The sequence below is a fragment of the Coloeus monedula genome, assembly GCF_965178545.1.
Source record: "Coloeus monedula genome assembly, chromosome: 1".
Classification (NCBI taxonomy): Eukaryota; Metazoa; Chordata; class Aves; order Passeriformes; family Corvidae; genus Coloeus; species Coloeus monedula.
In genome coordinates, this window is record NC_138781.1 from 23589382 (window position 1) to 23608908 (window position 19527).

At 37.2% G+C, this 19527-nt stretch overlaps 1 protein-coding gene across 4 annotated transcripts in view; it reads left to right on the plus strand.

Annotated features, from left to right (window-relative positions):
• The window catches only part of ANKIB1 (ankyrin repeat and IBR domain containing 1), an 89675-nt gene that overhangs the window by 29272 nt on the left and 40876 nt on the right, over positions 1 to 19527 (plus strand). For all 4 annotated transcript variants that reach the window (XM_082280067.1, XM_082280070.1, XM_082280069.1 and 1 more), the window contains exons 2-3: positions 2126 to 2394; positions 16290 to 16590. In XM_082280067.1, coding sequence (XP_082136193.1) covers positions 2207 to 2394; positions 16290 to 16590 — 489 coding nt within the window. In that variant the 5' untranslated portion in view covers positions 2126 to 2206. The remainder of the gene's footprint in view (positions 1 to 2125; positions 2395 to 16289; positions 16591 to 19527) is intronic.

The window sequence follows — 19527 nt, forward strand, 5'->3', positions numbered from 1 at the left end:
TAATTTCAAATGGTTTGTGCTTTTCTCAGTGTTATAGGCATTAGTGGGATCTTCATTATTGATTTCCATGACGATTCTGATATCTTTTAGGCATTTGTTCTTCTCTAATTTAGTTTATAGTCTTGAGAGCTATTGGTGGTAGATAGGGATTGACAGATAATATAACCACAAACTAACCTTGTTAAACTTAAGTGAACATCATTCTTTCAAGTTATTTTTGAGATCCTGTCTGTTGAATGTAATATGAACTGCTGGTTCATATTATGTTCAACAGAGTGTAGAACTTTTCTTGGCTTTGTAGACTAAAGCCTGAAACTATCCAGCATTTAGAGTAATGCAACTAGTTTTGCATCTGAAAACACATTAATTTACAGCACTGAGAGTTGTGATGTAGAAATGTGAATATGCAGTGGCTTTCTTGAAGAATATAAATATTATATCTGCATAGTATCTGCATGTGTATATTTTAAATATATTGATGACAGGAAGATACAAATGCTGCAGAATCTGTAGTGTGACTGAAGAATCTGGGCTTTGGTTTGTGTATATAACTAGACATATGAAGGATGTCCATTTGCTTTTGGATGAGTGCCTATTTGGTGCTTCTTTGGGTCTCAGACAACATGTTTAGTACGTGGAGTCAGCTGATACAGCAGTGTCGTTGTTATCTCACAACAGCTCAAAATAAGGGTTGTCTTACCAAAATTTTGTAGGAAAAAGGGTGAACATGGAGGCCACCAAGGCCACCTCTCTCCTTGAACAGACCTGACCACACCGATCAGACTTGCTGGTGAGACAACTGATGACAACAGCTCTGGGGAAACAAAAGTATGTAATTTCAGCTGTTCCCCAGGTTTCCTCAAATCATTTTAGTACAAATTTTATCTACATCCAATTACCTTGGATTCTCTGCAGCTCTAGACTCCTTGGATTCCCCTATTTCATTGGTCTACAAGGCTGGAAGGGCACTTGTAACTGTGTTAGAAAGCCAGTGTAGAAACAGTAGCTTTGAGATAGTCCCAACAAGCTGAATATAAGATACAGGGCAGCTCCTGCCCTGTTTGATTTTATGTGTACAACATAATTAGTCTCAATCCCCTAACCTGCTGTGCCTGGCATATTTGGATCCCAGTGTGTGTTTTGTGGGGTGAAAGGTCTGGCATGGAGCAGTCTGGATGGGATGACTCATGCACAAAAGGGTCCTCCTAGAAGGTTCATTGTGCTACCAGCCACAGCCTGGTGCTGACTCCCCTGTCTGTCCCCTGACATAAACCCACATGTGCTCTTTCCAGCTGCACAACCAGATAAGCTCCTGCTGTCCCGTGTCACGAGCAGAGATGCTGTGTCTGCCCTGTCTTTATGCAGCTCAATCTGCTGGTTGCCTCCATCAGGTAAAGGTGAGAGGCTGGGGAGCACAGCAGCTGGAAAGTACCTTGAAGTACTGTAAGGTGCAGTTGATTTGTGCCAGTACAAATGCCAGGCATTTTATGGACCCATTCATTGTAGGCCTAAGTGTAAGGGGTTAGGTGTTTTTTTAAAGAGTCTGCTTAGCAGAACTGTAAAGATGGGGCCATGATAATTCCTGTGTTCATGGGTATTCATCTTGCTGGCACAGAAGGGTGCTGTGTACAGCTACCTACACAAGCACAGGTGCTTCAAGCATATTTTAGCATGATTTTCTTTAACTAAAAGTTAAACTGATGTCTGCTTTAGTGCATGTTTTTGAAGAATGTTTCTTCCTTGGGTAAGAATTTTGCTTTAGATCTACTCTGGTTTTGAAGTAATGTCTAATTTTTAATTCATTCCTCATTCATGGAAATTCAGTGTTCGTGCCAGTCTTCTAATACAGGTCGATGTTAGCCATTTCTTTTCCATATGTTTAAAGAGTATAGGTAGTGAAGATATTTGCAGAGGGAGGGAAATGGCACAATTTATCAGGGAAATAATCTGTGAAGAATTGGGAGTTTGCGTGTTTTTACCTAGAAAGACTTCAGCAATTCATGAGGAGAGTTTACAGGCCCTATGTACTTCTTCACCTGCCTATTTACAGTGCTGTAGCTCTGCATTAATTCGTCTAGGAAAAAGTGTTTTATGGAATAACTGGAATATTGCTTGTCTTTTTTAGGCTGAGAAGCATGCTACAGAACCGTACAACAAGTGGATGAAGGGGAAAGGAAGAAGTGCCATTGATAGCTAGGACAGCAACATGGGAAATACAACCACCAAATTCCGCAAAGCTCTTATAAATGGAGATGAAAACTTGGCCTGCCAAATCTATGAGAGCAACCCTCAACTAAAAGAAACTCTTGACCCAAATACTTCTTATGGAGAAACGTACCAGCACAATACTCCACTCCATTATGCTGCTAGGCATGGAATGAATCGTATCCTGGGGTAAGCAGCATTTGAAATTTGGCTTGGGTGTGAAAAACTAACCTAGCAAATGCAAGAGTGTCAGCCAGGTTATAAACACCTGATGTGTGTGTGCATAGGTGTACACATACATGCTGCACACACAGAATTTGTAACAAATTCAAGGAGTAATAGAAAACATGCAAATTAGTCTATAATCACAGGCTGATATAACAGTCTTTAATTTTATTTCAGTATCTGTTCCTTTCTTGTAACATTAGTCTTAGGCAGTTTTAGCTTTCTTCCCGAAGACTCCTATACTGTGGTTCTTTGAAAATAGTGACTGTTCTACCATTCTTGATATGTTTTCCTGTCTTAAAATAATCTGTTTGCAAAGCTGTATGGATACTACACTAATTGTAACTACTTCTAGATGGTACAATATGTATTTATTCTTGTGTTATTCAGGCAGCTTTTTTTTTTGTGTTGGATAATAACAGTGAACATTAATATCTTGATAAGTAAGTTTATTATTGCTGCAGTCAATATGGACAGCAATCCCTAATGTTAGCTATTTCCATTCTTCTGTATTTTCATCAGTGCTCTAAGATCAACTAAAGATTAACATCTTACCCACGTCCAGACATTGCAGACCCAAGCTGTTCTCATCTGGTATTTTGTGAAGGTAGTACCAGGCAGACATTGCTAAATCTCTTCTTCAGTAAGCACTATTAGAATTTCATAAATATCCTCTTCTTTATATTAGGAGACAGGACAGAAATAAATACTAAACTGTGTTATTGGTAATATTCTTTTCATCTCTGTGTTTATGTCTAAATGAGCCTGTAGTATTCATAAGGTTGGTTTTTTACTTCATATGCTCTAACTTTACTAGCTATCTGGCCTCTCACCATAAACTTTTCCTCAGTGTTTTAGATTCATCTAACTGCTTTTTTACTTTATAATTTCTCATTTACCTCAGTTTTTCCTAAATATTTTTCTCTTCTTCCCCATGTATTCTGTAGTTATATTTTTAATTTGTTTTCATCACTGAATCTTTTTGTTTATTTTTCCCCCATTCCTGATTCTTGAATTATAGAAAAGAGTTAGCTAAACTGAATTTAAAATAGTGTTCAGTTTTTACTTACACTTTCCATATTTTTTTTTCCTTCGAGATTTTCAGGTTATTTCTCTCAAGAAAATATCTCTTCAGAAATTATAGCCTCATTGAAACAACAAGGACACACGAAATTGCACATATGAAAAGAAATAGTCATAATTGCTGACTTCTGAGCAGTGCATTAGTTAATTCATACTGCAGCATTATGATGGGATCTCAAATAACTGCTTTATATTTGTTTAAAAAGTAATTTAGAAATGCCATTTTGCTACTAGCTACATGGGACCTTTAACATCTAAGTCTCATAGGACAACTCTTTTTTTTTTTCACACTTTGCAAACAAATGATCAAAAGAATCATTCATTTTCCTTGTTTGAGTCTAGGAGTTTTAATACATTTTTTTGTCCCTAAACATAGGGAAGGTGCCTTTGTCTGCTGGAGTCTGGTTCTGAAACCCAGACTGTTAGAACTGCAGCAGTTGTGAGGAGTAATTTACTGAAGTTTTTTTACTATTAACTTTTCTGATGTCTTTCTAAGGGCTTCTCACTAAGATGTGCTGCCTTTTTATCTAAACAAAGTAGTAAAAGTGAATAAATACAAACTTTACAGTGTGTATATTTGCTAAGTTAATAGCAGAAAGGGCACAAGTGCTTTGAAGTTAAGCCTCTTCTTTTTGACACAGTCCTGGGTATGGCAGGGGTTAAATAAGTTGATTATTAAAAGGATGCTTTGATTTACTGATAAGGTTCAGTACCTAAAAATAAATTAATTTTAATATCTTTGTATTTTGAGAGAAATTTACAATTATGAGATGTCCATAGTAATATAATATTTTATATTTATCTCTTCATAAAACATTTTAAATATTGGGGAATCTGTAGCAACACTAACTACAAGCTCTAGCATTTAATTGGATGCATACCATATAATTCAATTTTTCTTTATAGGCTGAAATTGTATTATAGTAGGTGGATATGAACTGACATGTTTACAGTTCACTGTGTGAGATTTTCTCAAAATAGAGTACTGTGAGGCAGTTGTTGGTACACCTTTTGCATTACAGAATACATTGAGAGAGATATTCTGGGATGTTTAGAAATGCCCTATCTGGCAATGCTGAGGCAAAGGGACAAATTCCCTGTTTGCATATGTATGGCTGGTGTGACTGTCCAAAGACACCGTGAAAGCACAGGCACCAAGTTGCAGTGAAAGGGAGTTGGGGACATCCTGCTGCAGTGATCTTAGAAGGGAAGAAATAAGAAACTGGAGAAGAGGTGAAAGGGTCACAAAGCAAAACTCCCAACCTGGACAAACTTGGTTTAATCCAGCATGAAGTCTACTGGCAGAAACTTAAGCCAACAAAAATTTCTCAATGATTTCGAGCTGCACAGTTATTATGCAGCAAGTGTCTGAGTCATCCCGCTGCTGCACTTTTCATCCAGCGTTTACAGCCCAGAAACTGTATCAAGTTCTAAAAATTTGAAAATTTGCTGTTAATGTCTTTTCACAAGATTCAGCAAGAATGTGTTATAATGCTGGGATTGTTTCTTGATCATTTTAATGAGTATCATAGAAGACTTCAGTATACTAGGAATGTTGAAATAAAAAACAGAACATAGTCGACATTCCGTTAATGTATAACTTGGTCTGCAGCCCTAAATAATGTTTACCTGACACACCAGTTTGTTTTAACAGAGCATTTAATGTTTAAAAACCAAAAATTGCTGACCACAGCTAAGAGCACATACAAGATTTTCAAAGACTTGATCTCAGGCCAGTAAGCTCATCAAGACAGAGGTGCCCCTGCTCCAAGGCTGTCACAGGATAACCCTCAACCCCCAGCTGTGACACCTTCAGGAGAAGTTAACAGAAGGGCATTGTACTGGGTTCATGGGACAAGGTTTTGGTAGCAGGGACCTGTGGGGGTGGCATCTGTGAGAAGAAATCAGGTGCTGCACCACACCAGACACAACTGGCTTCTGCCAGCTCCAAACCAGCCCCACCACTGGCCAAAGCTGAGACTATCAGCAATGCTGCTGGTACCTCTATGATTACATACTTAGGAAAGGATGAAGAATGCTGCACAGCATCTGTGAGAGAGGAGTGAAAAAAATGTATGAGGGAAACAGCCCTGCAGAGACACCAGGCCAGAGAAGGAGGGGGGAGGAAGTGCTTCAGGCACTGGAGCAGAGATTCCCCTGCAGACTGTAGTGAGGCAGGATGTCCTCCGACAGCCCCTGGACATCCACGTAGAACAGAGATCCACCCACAGCCCCTGGAGGACCTCACACTGGAGCGGGTGGATGTGTGCTGAAGGACCCTGCAGCCCATGGAGAGCCCATGCTGGATCAGGCTCCTGGCAGGAGCTGCACAACCTGTGGAGCGGAGCCCACACAGAAGCATGATTTCTGGCAGGACCTGTAACCCTGTGGGGGGACCCACACTGCAGCTGTGTGTTTCTGAAGGACTGTAGCCTGTGGAAGAACGCACACTGGAGCAGTTCATGAAGCGCCCACACATGGATTTTGAGAGCTTTATATAACATGTGCATTGGTCTCATTCCGCTACAAACATTTATCATGTTTCCCTATGGATTAAGGTCTTGACAGAAGATTCATATTCAAGAAGATAGTTTAAATTTCACTCCCTAAATGTATATAAAAATACTGCAGACAAAGCACACTGGAAACATGTTTTCTTCAGAAAATGCAGTCTTCAGATGATCAAGCACATCTGATGTCCTCAGGCTTTTTTTTCTTGCCTAAGGTACATTTTAGACCATCTGACTGTTTAGTTTGAAAGAACTGCTATCAATGTGGAAAGTTACTCACTAGGGTCTGGCTGTTGGTGAACCACTCCTGAGCTATGACAAGAGAACAGACTTTCCAGAGGCTGGTAGAGATGGAGTGACTGGAAATCACGAGGACTTGCTTGACATTGAAAGGGAAAAAAAACCCTTAGATAAACTGTCATTTTGCAATATATGTGGTGTGACTTTCAGTTTTGCAGCTTTGCTGGGAAGCTTTTTGGATCAGTGACAGATTTTCCTCATTGTGTGTTTCGTACTGCTACATCTGAGAACTTTGTGAGTATTCAAGCCAAAAGTGGATTGTTGTAGCAGTTGCTGCTGGTCCTGGCCTGAAGAGGAGGGAGGAGGAGGTGACAGAAACATGGAACTGTGGGGAGACAGGACAGGTTTGTGAAGCTGATTTTTGTCTAGAATGAGAAAAGCAAGACTTTCCTGTTACAGAGATTCTGGAAGTTGAGGTGATTGCTGAAACTAAAGAAAAAAAATCAAATCCAAACCCACTTATTTTAGCATTCTTGATGTCTGCCATTCAGTAATAGTGGTAAAGCAACTCTGGCAATGAAGTCATAGCTAAGCTAGTCAAAGAGAAACATTGGTAAATGTGTCTGGGATTTGTTTATAGGAAGTATCTCTTGTTTCATTGCTACAATTTGGGAAGTATTTTTCACTTCAGAAAAGTGACAGAACATCAAAATAGTGGTGGTTTCCTCTAGGGTGAAATAAATACACATCTCTTGGAGTTTCAGCTACAGTCCACTTCTCTTCTCCCTGTTTAAGAGGTTTCAATAAGGACTGGTCTAGGCAATTGTAATGCAATCAAAATACTGGTATTGATATTACCAGTATGTTATGGAGGGTGAATTTGCCAGAAAACTTGCTGACCTCAGAGGGAACATTGCATTTGTCACAGCACATTCAGGAATGTCTCTTCCTGTGCCAGGTTTTGTTGGCTTTTAATCCATTTGCAGTCATGTTGAAAACTGGTTTTGGATGATTTTGAGGGACATATGTGTAGATTGTTTTTCAGAACAAGATTTCTCTGAAGTTGAAAGGGTATTAGAGGATTTTTATGCTGCAAAAATATATGTTAAGGAAAAGTATTGAAGAAAACCCTGTTAACTTCTTTGCAGATCATCTGGCTTTAGAGAAGTGCTGTAGTTGCTTGTTTTCTGATAAGGTTGAAGCTGCTCTGAATTTTAGATATTGTTTTTTCTGGAGAGGGAAATCAAAAAAAGGCTACTTCACTGTTTTGACAGACAGAAGTTCTGTAAATATTTAAACTTTGGGATCCAAATAGACCTAAATCATTCATGCTGAAATCTTCAGAAAGGTGCTACAAACTATGTATTTTTTTATCAAATTTCTGAACATTTATTCAATGCTTTGACATAAGTCTGGTGTTCCTTTTTAAATTGCTTTCCTAACAGTACTTCTGATATAAATGTGAGCAAAAGAAAAATAATAAGGTTAATAGCAGCTCTTTGTCTAATAAGGGCAAATGAGGAAAATGTGGGGTTATTAAGCAAAACTACAGGATCCCGGTGTAAGGAAATTCGTATTGAATGCAGGGATGTCTTCAAGTAGGTGGTTCAGAAAACTCCTGGAGCAGTCTCTTTTTTTTCCCCTTTTTTTTTGTTCTTCATGGTAATTCTTTGAATTATTACATTCGCTTGGTGGTTTTTAGTCAATTTTGAAGCTCATTTGAAAAAAATTATGAAGGCATACTGGTTGCCTAAGCTTCTTTCCTAAAAGTAGCTTTTTAAAGTTTTGGGTTCTTGTTTGAATATAAAAGATAACCACGTAATTATATTCCCTTTCTTCCACCTAACAAAATAATTCTGTTCTGGTTTAATAACTTAAAATATATGATACATTACTTCATCTGAATAATTTATTAGAATGTCATTGTCTAGATCATTCACTTTGAACAACAAAAAGCAGCTTGGTTTTAATTATCAAAAATTATACAGATACATATTTCAAATATACTTCTATTTAAGATTAATTTTATTAACAAAAATAAGTATGTCTGCACTGGAATTATTCATACTAGGTCTCCTTTATAGTCAATATAGACATAGATAATAAATCTAGTCAGAATAATTAGTGAAGCCAACAGCACAATTCATGTATTGCAAAGGTGACCGTAAAGTATTTAAAATTAAATATGTGCCAGGAGTGTCTGTTTCTTCCCATTGATTTTAAAGGAAATTTAAGAGAACCGGATCAGCTGTAGTTGTCTGCACTGTAGGTCACCAGAGCTGAGAAGATGAATCTCATCCTACATTATACTAAATATGTAAAATTGAATAGTAAGCACCTGCAAAGTTGTAAATAGAACACTTTGATGGTTTTACAATATAAGACATGAATGCTACTTGTGGGAGATACTGCTTGTGGTATAGTGTTAAATGTTTTCCTTTCATGGTGTGTGGTGAATGATCTGTGCAGTGTTTGGATCTGTCCAGGTGGGAGCATTGGTGTTTATGCAGTTGCTTTGTTGCCGTTGCACTCAGCTGCTGAATTGGCTTTGCAAGGTCCTTTTTAGATTAGTTATTTTGCGTGGTTGTGAGTCTTGGTCACCTTTCAAATTCCTTGGAATATGAAATACTGAAGGGGCCTCTTGATTAGATGTAGGTGAATAATATATGAAGAATATGATCTGACAGGGCTTTGTGGGCATGTTTGTGAAGAAGCAAGAGGACCAAGTGAATTGAAGTGCCCCTGATTTCAGTAGTAGAGCATCTGACTGGATGGTAGAAAATAGTAATTTATAAGGTCATTTTCATCATAGTCAGTCTAAAAAGCAGTCAAGATGATGGACAAACAGTAAAAATAGGAAGCCTTTAAAAGTGATCAAGTTCTTACTGTGACTAAATCCTGGAGAAAACTGCCAAAGACAGAAAACAGATGGGACACTTAGAGGAGCAACTACAGATGTTGAGTAGCAGCAGTAGCATTTGCTGTGTTCCTCAAAGGCTACCACTCAGTTGGGCACTGTCTTCTAAAGTACAATAGGTAAGCTGAAAAACTCAGACCCTTATCTGACTGACTTCCTTGTTTTCCTTTCCCTGAAGCTCAAAATCTCAGTTAAAAGGAGTTTTCACTGAATAGATGTGTGTGGCCTCCCAAGGTATCTTCCCCGGTACTCCTCATAAGTGCCTCACAAAATGCGAAACAGGGGTAGACTTTATCTTAATCATAGTCTGACCTACAAGCAAAGATCAAAAGCCAGTCAGCTGCTGTGTTTTTAGCTCTTAAATGTGACTTTTTTCTATTTGACTTCTGATTATTTTAATCTTAGTATATTAAAGATACGTGATGCTCATGAGTTTGTTACTCACATCACAGCCTTTACTCTCCAGTTACAGCTGCCATTCTTGAATGTGTTATTGCTTCTTCTTGATAGGTTTTTTTGCACCCAGAGGAAATTGTTCTGATTTTACTTTGCTTGGTGGAAATCAGACATTGCAGAGTAAGAGTGCTTTGTTAGTGATTGGTGAGATGAGATCTATTAATGCAGTGCACTATTAAAGGTTTCTTATTCTGTGTTGTCTGTTCTCCTTCGTAGAGCTGTCGGGAACATTTTATCACAGGCAAAGTAAAATTCTCTTTGGGTTATAGAGGAGTACAGCTTTGGTCCTTGCCAACCAGAATGGCTACATCTTTATTTCAAGTGATTTTGTTGCCAGGTAGAGTTTGTGACTCCATTGAGTTGATTGGTAAATACTGAAACATTGTGTCAAATGGCTTCACTTCACCCTGGGGTTGGAAGCACACGTGGCTTCCTTACCAGAGAGATCTGTTGGCTCAGTACTGGAATAATGATTGAGAGACTTGCAGTTTCTGATAAACAGAAGTAAATTTTTCAGAAATAACTCATTAATTTTTATACCTAAATGCAAATTCAAGCAAAATATTCAATGACATTGTATATAGACCCAGTTTTCCTTTTGGCCAAGATACAGATTGTGAAAGATTTGATTTTTTTAAATTCACTTTTTCTTTTCAATTTAATGTAATAAAGTTACATCATTGTGACATTTAAGGAAAATAAAAATTAGCGTCATTAAAGATAAAGCAACATATAAACTGAAGACATTTTTACGGAGGGAGAGAGAAAGATGAGACAACTTCTGTAATACAGTTTTTAAGAAATAGAAATGATGCAAAGCTTGATAGTATTCACTTTGTAATTTCTTCATTATTGCTATATAAATAATATCAACACTAGATACCATACACTGCCAGGTAATTTACAAACTGATACAAAGATAGTTGTCCTGTGCAGAAATACAAATCTGTGTGTTTAAAAGGTGACAATGAACACACTCATTGGTAGTTTCATGTTTATTATTTCATCTCACATTTGTTTGAGACCAATCTAAAAATAATAGTCAACAGTTACATGAGAAGAGAATTCAGCATGTATGGTCTCAGAAAAAAATTGTGTTCAAAGAAAGGATTTGGAGACAAGGGTGGAAGGATGACACAGATGCATGAGAATTGGTTCTAGCTGTCAAGAGATGTATGTAAGAAAGGGCCAGAGACAGAGATGCAAATCACACAGATTTTGCTTTACAGAGAGCTGTCACAAAAGCTGCTGGTAAGCAGCCAGCTTCAGTGGAAGCCACTTCTGATTTGGCACTCAGCTCTTTTTCTTTTGAAATCTTACTCAGAGTATTGAAATAAAAGCCAGAAGAGGCATGGGATCATGGAAACAGTATTCCTGACTGTCCAAGGGAAGGCCAAACTTAACTCATAAATAAAAACAATAGTGTTCTGGTTACTAGAAACTTACAGATGTAATTGATACATTTTTGCACCAGGAATTGTTTAATCTCTGTTTTGGTGCTGCTGTTCCTCCTAACAGGCATAGGAACCATAAATAAAGCATAATTTTTCTTTAGCCCATGGTATAACAAATGTAAGGATTAACCAAGTTTTGTGTTCCTCACTTTTAGAGTGCACTGTCTTTGTATCTGTGCTCCAGAATTCAGTTGTATCCCCTTGCCGCTCATGCACATTCTCCCTCTTTGTGTGTTGTACCAAACCAAATATTGCTATCTGTGTACAGAAGGTCATACTTAATTATATTTGCTGGCACAAAAATCACTAAACCAGAGAAACTTTTCAACCTATTTGCATCTTTTTAGTAAAGAGAATAGAAAATTCTTTATTGATGTGTATTTGTATAAGACTTTTCTGAGGTGCCTACTAGGGCTGATGTTAACATGAATCAGTCCAGACCTGGAACTCAGACCCAGGTGCAGACCTACTTTTAATCACTTTAACAGTCTTTTGGAAACCAGCTGTTTGGAGAAATCTTAGGTGAAATGATAGCAACACAGTGAAGAAAACATGGTAAGGCTTTTTAGAGCCAGTTTAGGAGAGAATGAATACAGTGCTTGCATTCTAGGTAATATTTTTGTACAGAATATTACATCAAATCCGTAAGGGAAATAGGCCCAGCAGAACACGTCTAAAGAGTCAAAGATTTCCATTTGAACCTTAGATTGCTCTAAGTAAAAGATTATTCATATGTGCCATAGTCTGGATTTGCTTCTCAAATTGGTGGTTTTCTCTGAAAATCTGCAGAAATTGTTTTGAGTACTCAGGAAATTATTTGATGCCTTTTGCCAGATGTACCATACTTGGTAGGAGTCATAGGAGTGGGAATAAATGGAGGCAGAAACAGAAAAATTCTGTTTAGGAAAAATACAGGATTGGAGGCCAGAGTGGAGTACTCAGTGTAAGGGACCTTGAAATGTCTGTGAAGATTTCAAATTTCAGAAGAAAGATTTAACTTTTACAGACTTCCATCAGCAGTGGAGACAGTAGCACTGACAGCCTCTCAGATGCTTCTTTTGCTCTTAAACCAAATTATCACTGGTGTAGCCTCACTCCTTACTACAGCAGGATATTTCTAGTGTTTATGGGAATTCTGGTAGTGTTAGCAACAGTTGTTAGGCAAGGGGTCAATTGAATTAAGACTTACAAAAAATCAGTATAATAGCCTGTGGTTTTTCTTTCATAAATGGTTAGTGACCTGTCAGCTTATTCTTTGGTTTAGAATAGGAATAGTCATTCTCTCCTGTCCAGGGTTTTACTGCATGCAGGAGATTCCTGGGCTGTAAGAAACGCTTAAGAATCTTAGTGAAACAGAGAAGAAACTTTTAAGTACTAAAAAATAACTTTCTAGCGCTGTATAAGGAATAAAAATACCAATAATTATATTTACTAGATGTGGCTTTCAACATCAGGTAAAACACAATACTCTTCACAATATTATTTCAAACAGTAATGTTTTGTTAAAAAAATTTCTTCAAGTGCTTACTAGTACACTAGTTGTTTTCTTATAGTGTATTTGGGAGAACAGTACTTTCTGGTTAGTGAAATAATCATAGTTATTCAAGGTTTTATGCATCAGTATTAGCCTACTGTGTTAAAAGATGAATGATTCAGTAATTGTATGAATTAATTCATTGCAAATGAGTTTTAAATTACTGGGTAGCATGGCTTGGCTTTCTGTATTTTGTTGTAACTCATGGCTTACCCATACTTCTCTTAATGCTCTTAAAATACTTCTGTTAATGCTCATACTTCTCTTAAAGCTATGGGGTTTAGGTTTATGCCTGCACTGGAGTTTGCAGTATAACTTTCTTTAGCAAGCTATACTTACAAGGGCTGTCTAACCCAAGGAGTAGATGGGATGTTGTGGAAGGGAATCCTGTGCAGTTCACCCTGTTGTTGAAGCTCATCTTTTTCTAGTGCCTTACTTGCCTTGCTTAAAGCAACAGTACAATTTTCTGTGTACTTTATCCAGTATACATAAGTGCTTTGCTTTCAAAAATTGTTACTTTCACTGTCTTTGAGCATATTCAGACATGTTTTAGCCTCCAGCTGTCAGAACTACTTTTATCATTTCATTTTACACCCATTTTTTATTTTGGTTTTATTTTTCCACACATGGGTACATTTTTGTATGGTTTTTTATGCTTACATATGTAGCATAGAATCACAGAATGGTATGGGTTGGAAGAGACCTTAAAGATCATCTAGTTCCAACAATGTGTATCTATATATAGCTAAAATATATATAGCATTTGTTTAGAGAGAGTAAAAAACTGTAAATATGGTGGTTTTCATGCCCCAAACATTAACGATTTTATTAAAACCTGAAGAAATAGTTGTGTTGTTAGCTTCCCAAAGTGAGGATGTGTCCCAGTTGTTTATTATTCAAGTTCCCAGCCTTGTGATCTTGACTTTCTTGCTGCTTTTCTGCAAATACAGATAGTAGTAGGTGTGAATGTTACAGCCCTTTCCTTTTTGTCACTTCTTCAACACTTTTATGATGCTTTTGTCACCTCAAGTTTGGATTCTGCAAAGTGCTACAGATTGAAGCAAAATCTGGAAACTGCAACTAGAGTAAAGTCTGTCTGCCTTGTGGTTAAGTGATACTTCCCATAGGCAATGCATATTTTCACTCTATCAGTACATTTCCAAGCAAAATTTAGCTTCTTATACCTCTGAAGTTGAGAGCCAAATTGCAGGGATCTACAGCACGCTCTGTGGAAGTCTTATGCACCAAATACCACTGTTAAAAATGAAACCCTGTTGAGTAATGAATTTGTGGATGTAAAATGTATTAATTTGCCCTTTTTTGGATGCTAGTCATCTCTAAGTCATGGGTTCAGTTGGGGTTTCCAGGATTGGCTTGACTTCCCCTTATGGTGAAGAGCTGATCACATCCAAGTACCTCTATAGAATCTGTGTTGTTGTCCCCATCTTTTTCTCTCTCTCCTTCCCATTTCCCTCTTTCTGTCTCGACTTTCCCACCTTCCTTCCCCTCCTTTCTTTCTGTCTCAAGTTTCATACTACATAAAGCTAATTCAAACAAGCAAATTCACTTTGGATAGTGTTTGATACTGGTTAGTCTTACCGTTTCATGTAATTGGCTCTGAAGCACTTTGCCTGTGTAGCTAAATCCCTTCCCTCTGAGAACAAACAAAAAACTTGAAGCAAACAAAATATGCTGTCACTTTTTTTTGACAAGATCTTTAATCTCAAGTTTGGCAAATTCATATTGCCTAACAAATGCATCTATCATGTCAGCTATCATGGAATGAAAGAGAGATTTCTCTAAGGAACATTTTTGCTGCCAAAACAGGGCAACATAGAGGAGACTGTTTTATGTTTTGCTCTGAATGCTTTGTTGCTACCTATTTAAAAGAATGGTGTTTTAATAATAAGCTTTATTTTAAATTCAAACCACTCCGATTTTCAGGAGGAAGAAGGGACAGGAATCCGACTGACCAAACAGCTATCAAGACATTCTTCCATTGCATGACCAGATCATCTGTGCCTAGTTTTTTCTACTGAAATACTTGTCTAGACTATTTTCAATAATATCCGAAAGGGAAATTCCCATTCACCCGGTACAGCCTCTTCCTTTATTAAAAAAATAGTTTCAGGATTATTCATTGTCCTGAACAAAGCATGGGTGAACTCAGAGAAAGGTGGGATGTATTCAGGGACAACTGAAAGAGGAGATGGCATTTAGATTTTTAACTATAGCATAAGGCAATAACTGAGGTAAATAACTTTTTTTTTTTGTCAAATTGGGTAAGTTTGTCAGGTTCTTCTCACCCCTGTTCACCAAGAGCAATATTACCTGATTTTGTATGCAGGCAGCACCTGCTTTCAGGTGGCTAAACTGCCTGAAAATGATTGAAACTGGTTTTCATTAGTCTTATGGGTGTGGTCAGGGAGGGTGGAACCTAGGCCCCTGCACTAACTTAGTGGGGATTCCAGAATAACTGGTTTTTTTCATATTTGCAAACTGGAGTCAGGGAACAGCCTGGAGAGGAGATATACAGTGACTTGTGTAGCCTTTATATGTGAGGGGGTTTATTGGAACAGAGCAGTCATTTTTGCAGTGACTTTTTGAATGTATGTGCCATGCTTCAGATTTAGCCTGGTATTACCTTTCTGGGAACCTGAGGGAACAATACCTGTTCTTCCTCCCTTCACACGGAGTTCTTTCAGCATTGCTGTCTCTCTGACCGCAGTCCTTCAAAGAGGTGATCTTTCCTCTCTGCCATTGCCTATCATTTACTCTCCCTTAAGAAAAATTTATTTTAGTATACCTCAAAAGGCTAAAGCAAGTTCAGATTCACAGAGCTTGTATGATTTTTCTTCCATTTCAGATCTGGATTGTAACTTCTATAAATCCTTGCTGGAAAGAAGCAGCAGGGAGCTGTATTGTCTCAGGTGCTGTTAGGATTCAGAGCTGTGATTCTAAGAAAAGCCTGTTGTTTCCCTTTCATTCCTAAAGTGATCCTTTTTGTGGGTAATAGTTTTTTACTTTGAACTGCCTCTAAAGCATTCAAGAGAACACTTAAATTCTTGCCTGCTTCTGTCACCTGTATAGGAGAGAGTTTGCATTATGTTGCACTTCCATATATTCTAGAGTGAAAAAGTCAATAGTCATTCCTCAATGTGTGCAGTGCTGGCAAGAAAAGTATTTATAGTATTTAAAGAAGGAGTAAGTGCTACATCATCATCTGACTAAAGATACAGAAAATGAGAATTAATTTTTAAGAAACTGCTCTGTCATTATCTATTTGCAAACTACCAAATGCTATGTGTTATTCAGGACAGAGCAGAAGAAATAAAGTACCTATTTTATCAATCTTGTGACTTAATAACATTTATCATAATGCAACACAGAATTGTAGAATAAACTTTCACATACACTGACAAAGTAATTGTATATGGTACTTAGTGATATTTCAATAATTCATCCAGATCTTGGCTCTCAGCTCCTAAGAGGAATGGAGGAGAGCTGTCCAATCGTAATTCTCTGTTGAAGAACATTTGTCACTAACACAGCTAATCAAAGTCTTTGCAAAAAGGAGAGCTGTCATAATACACACTTCCCACTTCAAGGAAATGAATGGAATTGTGTGCTAAATATTTTTCTTCTATTTTTTTCCCCCACTGCAGAACTTTCCTTTTCGTTAGAGATGGTAACCCAAATAAACGGAATGTGCACAATGAGACATCTATGCACTTGCTGTGTATGGGACCTCAGATCATGATCTCAGAAGGAGCTCTTCATCCTCGCCTGACACGACCCTCAGAAGACGACTGCAGAAGAGCAGATTGTCTGCAAATGATCCTGAAGTGGAAGGGAGCAAAGCTGGATGAAGGACAATATGAACGAGCAGCCATTGATGCTGTCGATAACAAAAAAAATACACCTTTGCACTATGCTGCTGCCTCAGGGATGAAAACCTGCGTCGAGGTAAAAGTTCATATATAATTATAAGTTTATGTATATTGTTATGAGTAACTGACATGGACAGTGTTTCGCAAGGCTATTTTTCGTGGGGAAGGGAATCTGGTATGGTATATTGAATTAACTTTTTATTTTTCATTAATTGGAAAAATTGTAAAGATAAGCAGCTCGAAACACACTGTAGAGAAAAATGAAAGAAATGGATTACATGTACATTAACTCCATGACAATAACTCCTCAACATGAAGAAGACTCATGTAGACATATAAAAATTGGAATTAATTACAAGACTATAACAATGGAGAAAAAGCTTTAAAGGTAGGCATAGGCATCCTGTATGTGTAAAGTGAAGTGAAATAACTACCTGAGAGAAAATTAGAGCTCTTTTTATTTTGCTCTGCAGCTGAGACATGAAATGCTGTCCATGTTTCAAGAACAGATTTGATGTCTTTAATTTACAGTGTCCAGCTTTTTTAATGTTCGTGAAAGTAGTGGTTAATAATGAGTAATTTGGAATGACTTTTGAAGGTCTTACATAAGATTTATTTTTAAACTATATCAAGTAATGAGAACGAGTATTTAATTGTGCTGGTAATTTAATATAAAGAACACAAGAACAGACATCTAGCATTTTTGAAAACAGCTAACATCTTCATAAGTCTGTCTATTTTAACATCAAGATTTGTATTTGCAATTGTAACAATTAATTCAGAGTTCAGCATTTATATGTGAAATTTACATTCTTTTTCTTCTGTTTATAATTTCATGTTTATTCAGACTACGCTCAGTAACTTAGTATCATCAGCAAAGTTTATCACCTCTTTATTCACCTTCTCTTCTAGATAACAATTTCATATCTTAAACAGGTCCCAGAACCTCTGGGATTTCACTGGTGACCTCTCTCTGCAGTAAAAACTGATAATCTTTTCTGATGTTCTCTAGAGCTGTTTTTAGTATTGGTATTACTTTTACTATCTTCTAATTTTGTACTGTGACAGATTTAATCAGTAAGCTGCATATTATAATAAATAGTTCAGAAGTTTCATATTTGAGTTTCATTAGGACTCATGAATATAAGTACCATCTGATGCTGGGTATTTATATTAGTATTTGGTCTACTGATTTTTCTAGAACCTCTTGTGCTGAGCCTTCAATTTGAAAGACTTTCTTTGGTGTCCTTCATAAAGTATGCATAGTACATCCACAGAGAATCTGGGCTCCAACAGTTCATACCGTTTTTCTGCTATATGTTATATGAGATTGCTTTTACAGTTTGTCCAGCAACCAACTTCACAAAAACATTGAACAATTTACTGTGTGATGTTTCTAAATTATTTATTTTGAGTTGTTATGCACTTGATATACTGCTCAAAAAACTGTCAGTCTTCTTTATTGTGATTTTGCGTTTACCTTTCCCAGACTTTGTTCTTTACATATTCTTCCTCTGTAGACAGCCTCAGCTTCTTATTTTCCATACGATTCTGTCCTGTTTGTCTCTCTTCACAGATGATTTTTTCCCACACTTACTTAGTACCACTTTTTGAAAGTAGACAGTGGATTTCTTGTCTTTTTCTTCTGCAAGTTTAATGAATCTTTGGGAATTGTTAATGAGCAGCTCTTTGATGGTAACATTTTGAATTAGGTCTTGCAGACTACTCTGGACAGTCAGGAGCTGCTCCTCCTCTGATGTGTTTGTTGACTGTTTTGTCTATTATCCAGTCACCTATGTAGTCTGAAATTTTAATTTAGGAGTAATTTATTAGCTTACATATTTTCTAAATATACTTGGGAGATGCAGGGACAGAAGTTCCCTTTATTTTTGTGATTTCTTTCTTGCAGCGTTTCTATTCTTAGTAGCCATGTTACCTTTATTGTTACAGTTTTAGTCAGGTCATCACCAAAGCTTTTTGTTTGTTTGTTTGTTTAATTCCAGAATTGTATTTCACTAGTATTAGTTGATAGAGTTAGTTTGTTTATTTATTTATCAGGTTTTTTGGGGTTTATTAGAAAATGTGCGTAGCATCACCTTCCCAATACTGTGAACTTCTCTATGATTCTCGCATTATGTTTGCTGGTTGTATTCTGTCGAGTTTTCAGATATTGTCTGAGAATTCTCATTTAGTTTGTCAATTCCCCAGCCTCAGCGGTGCACCCCCTTGAACTGAATATTCTTCTTTACCTTTGGTTTTTTTCATTAGTTCTTTCTGTAGAAGTTCAGATAGTGTCTTTTTATTTCCAGTATCCATCACTTCTTTCATTCTGGTAGTATACAGATAATCCTTAGTTTTTTGAGCTTCTAACAAATGAAAACTCATCTTCCTGATGCCATTTTCTATGCTATTATTTAAGCCTCTGCCTCTCTGGTTCCCTGCTCAGTACTGAAAGGAGTTAAGAGGATGCTGCTGTTAGGTGCTGATCTTTACCCTCCAGTAACACAGCCTGAATCTTGCCCCGATACCTTCTCTTTTCTTTGCCCTATGTTGTTACAGCTCCTCAAGCTCCACACCAGCAGTTTGTCTTCAACACATCCTTAGAAATTATTTACATACTTCCTGATTTTCACCAGGGAGGCAAGTCACCATGCAGTCTTCACTAGCTGAAGTACACTCAGACCCTGCTAACTATATACATGTAACTGAATGACATATAGGTGTTGTCTGGCTCATTGTTTCATCCAAAATAAATCACGGTTATAAGATTGATTTAGAGCCTCTTGTGATGTGATTTGTTTGTAAACAAATATCAGGCTATCTCTTAGGTCTGTGTTACTACTGCTTTTATTTTGATTGTCAAGTTTTTATTCTTTCAGCTTTAGTAAAGAAACTAATTGCAAAGGACTAGCTCTTGTTCTCTTGTTTTAGTGCCACTTATCTGGTCCAGCTTCCTGATAAGTTCTGACTATAGGCATTTCACTCACAGGTGTTTTATCTATCCTTCCTCAAG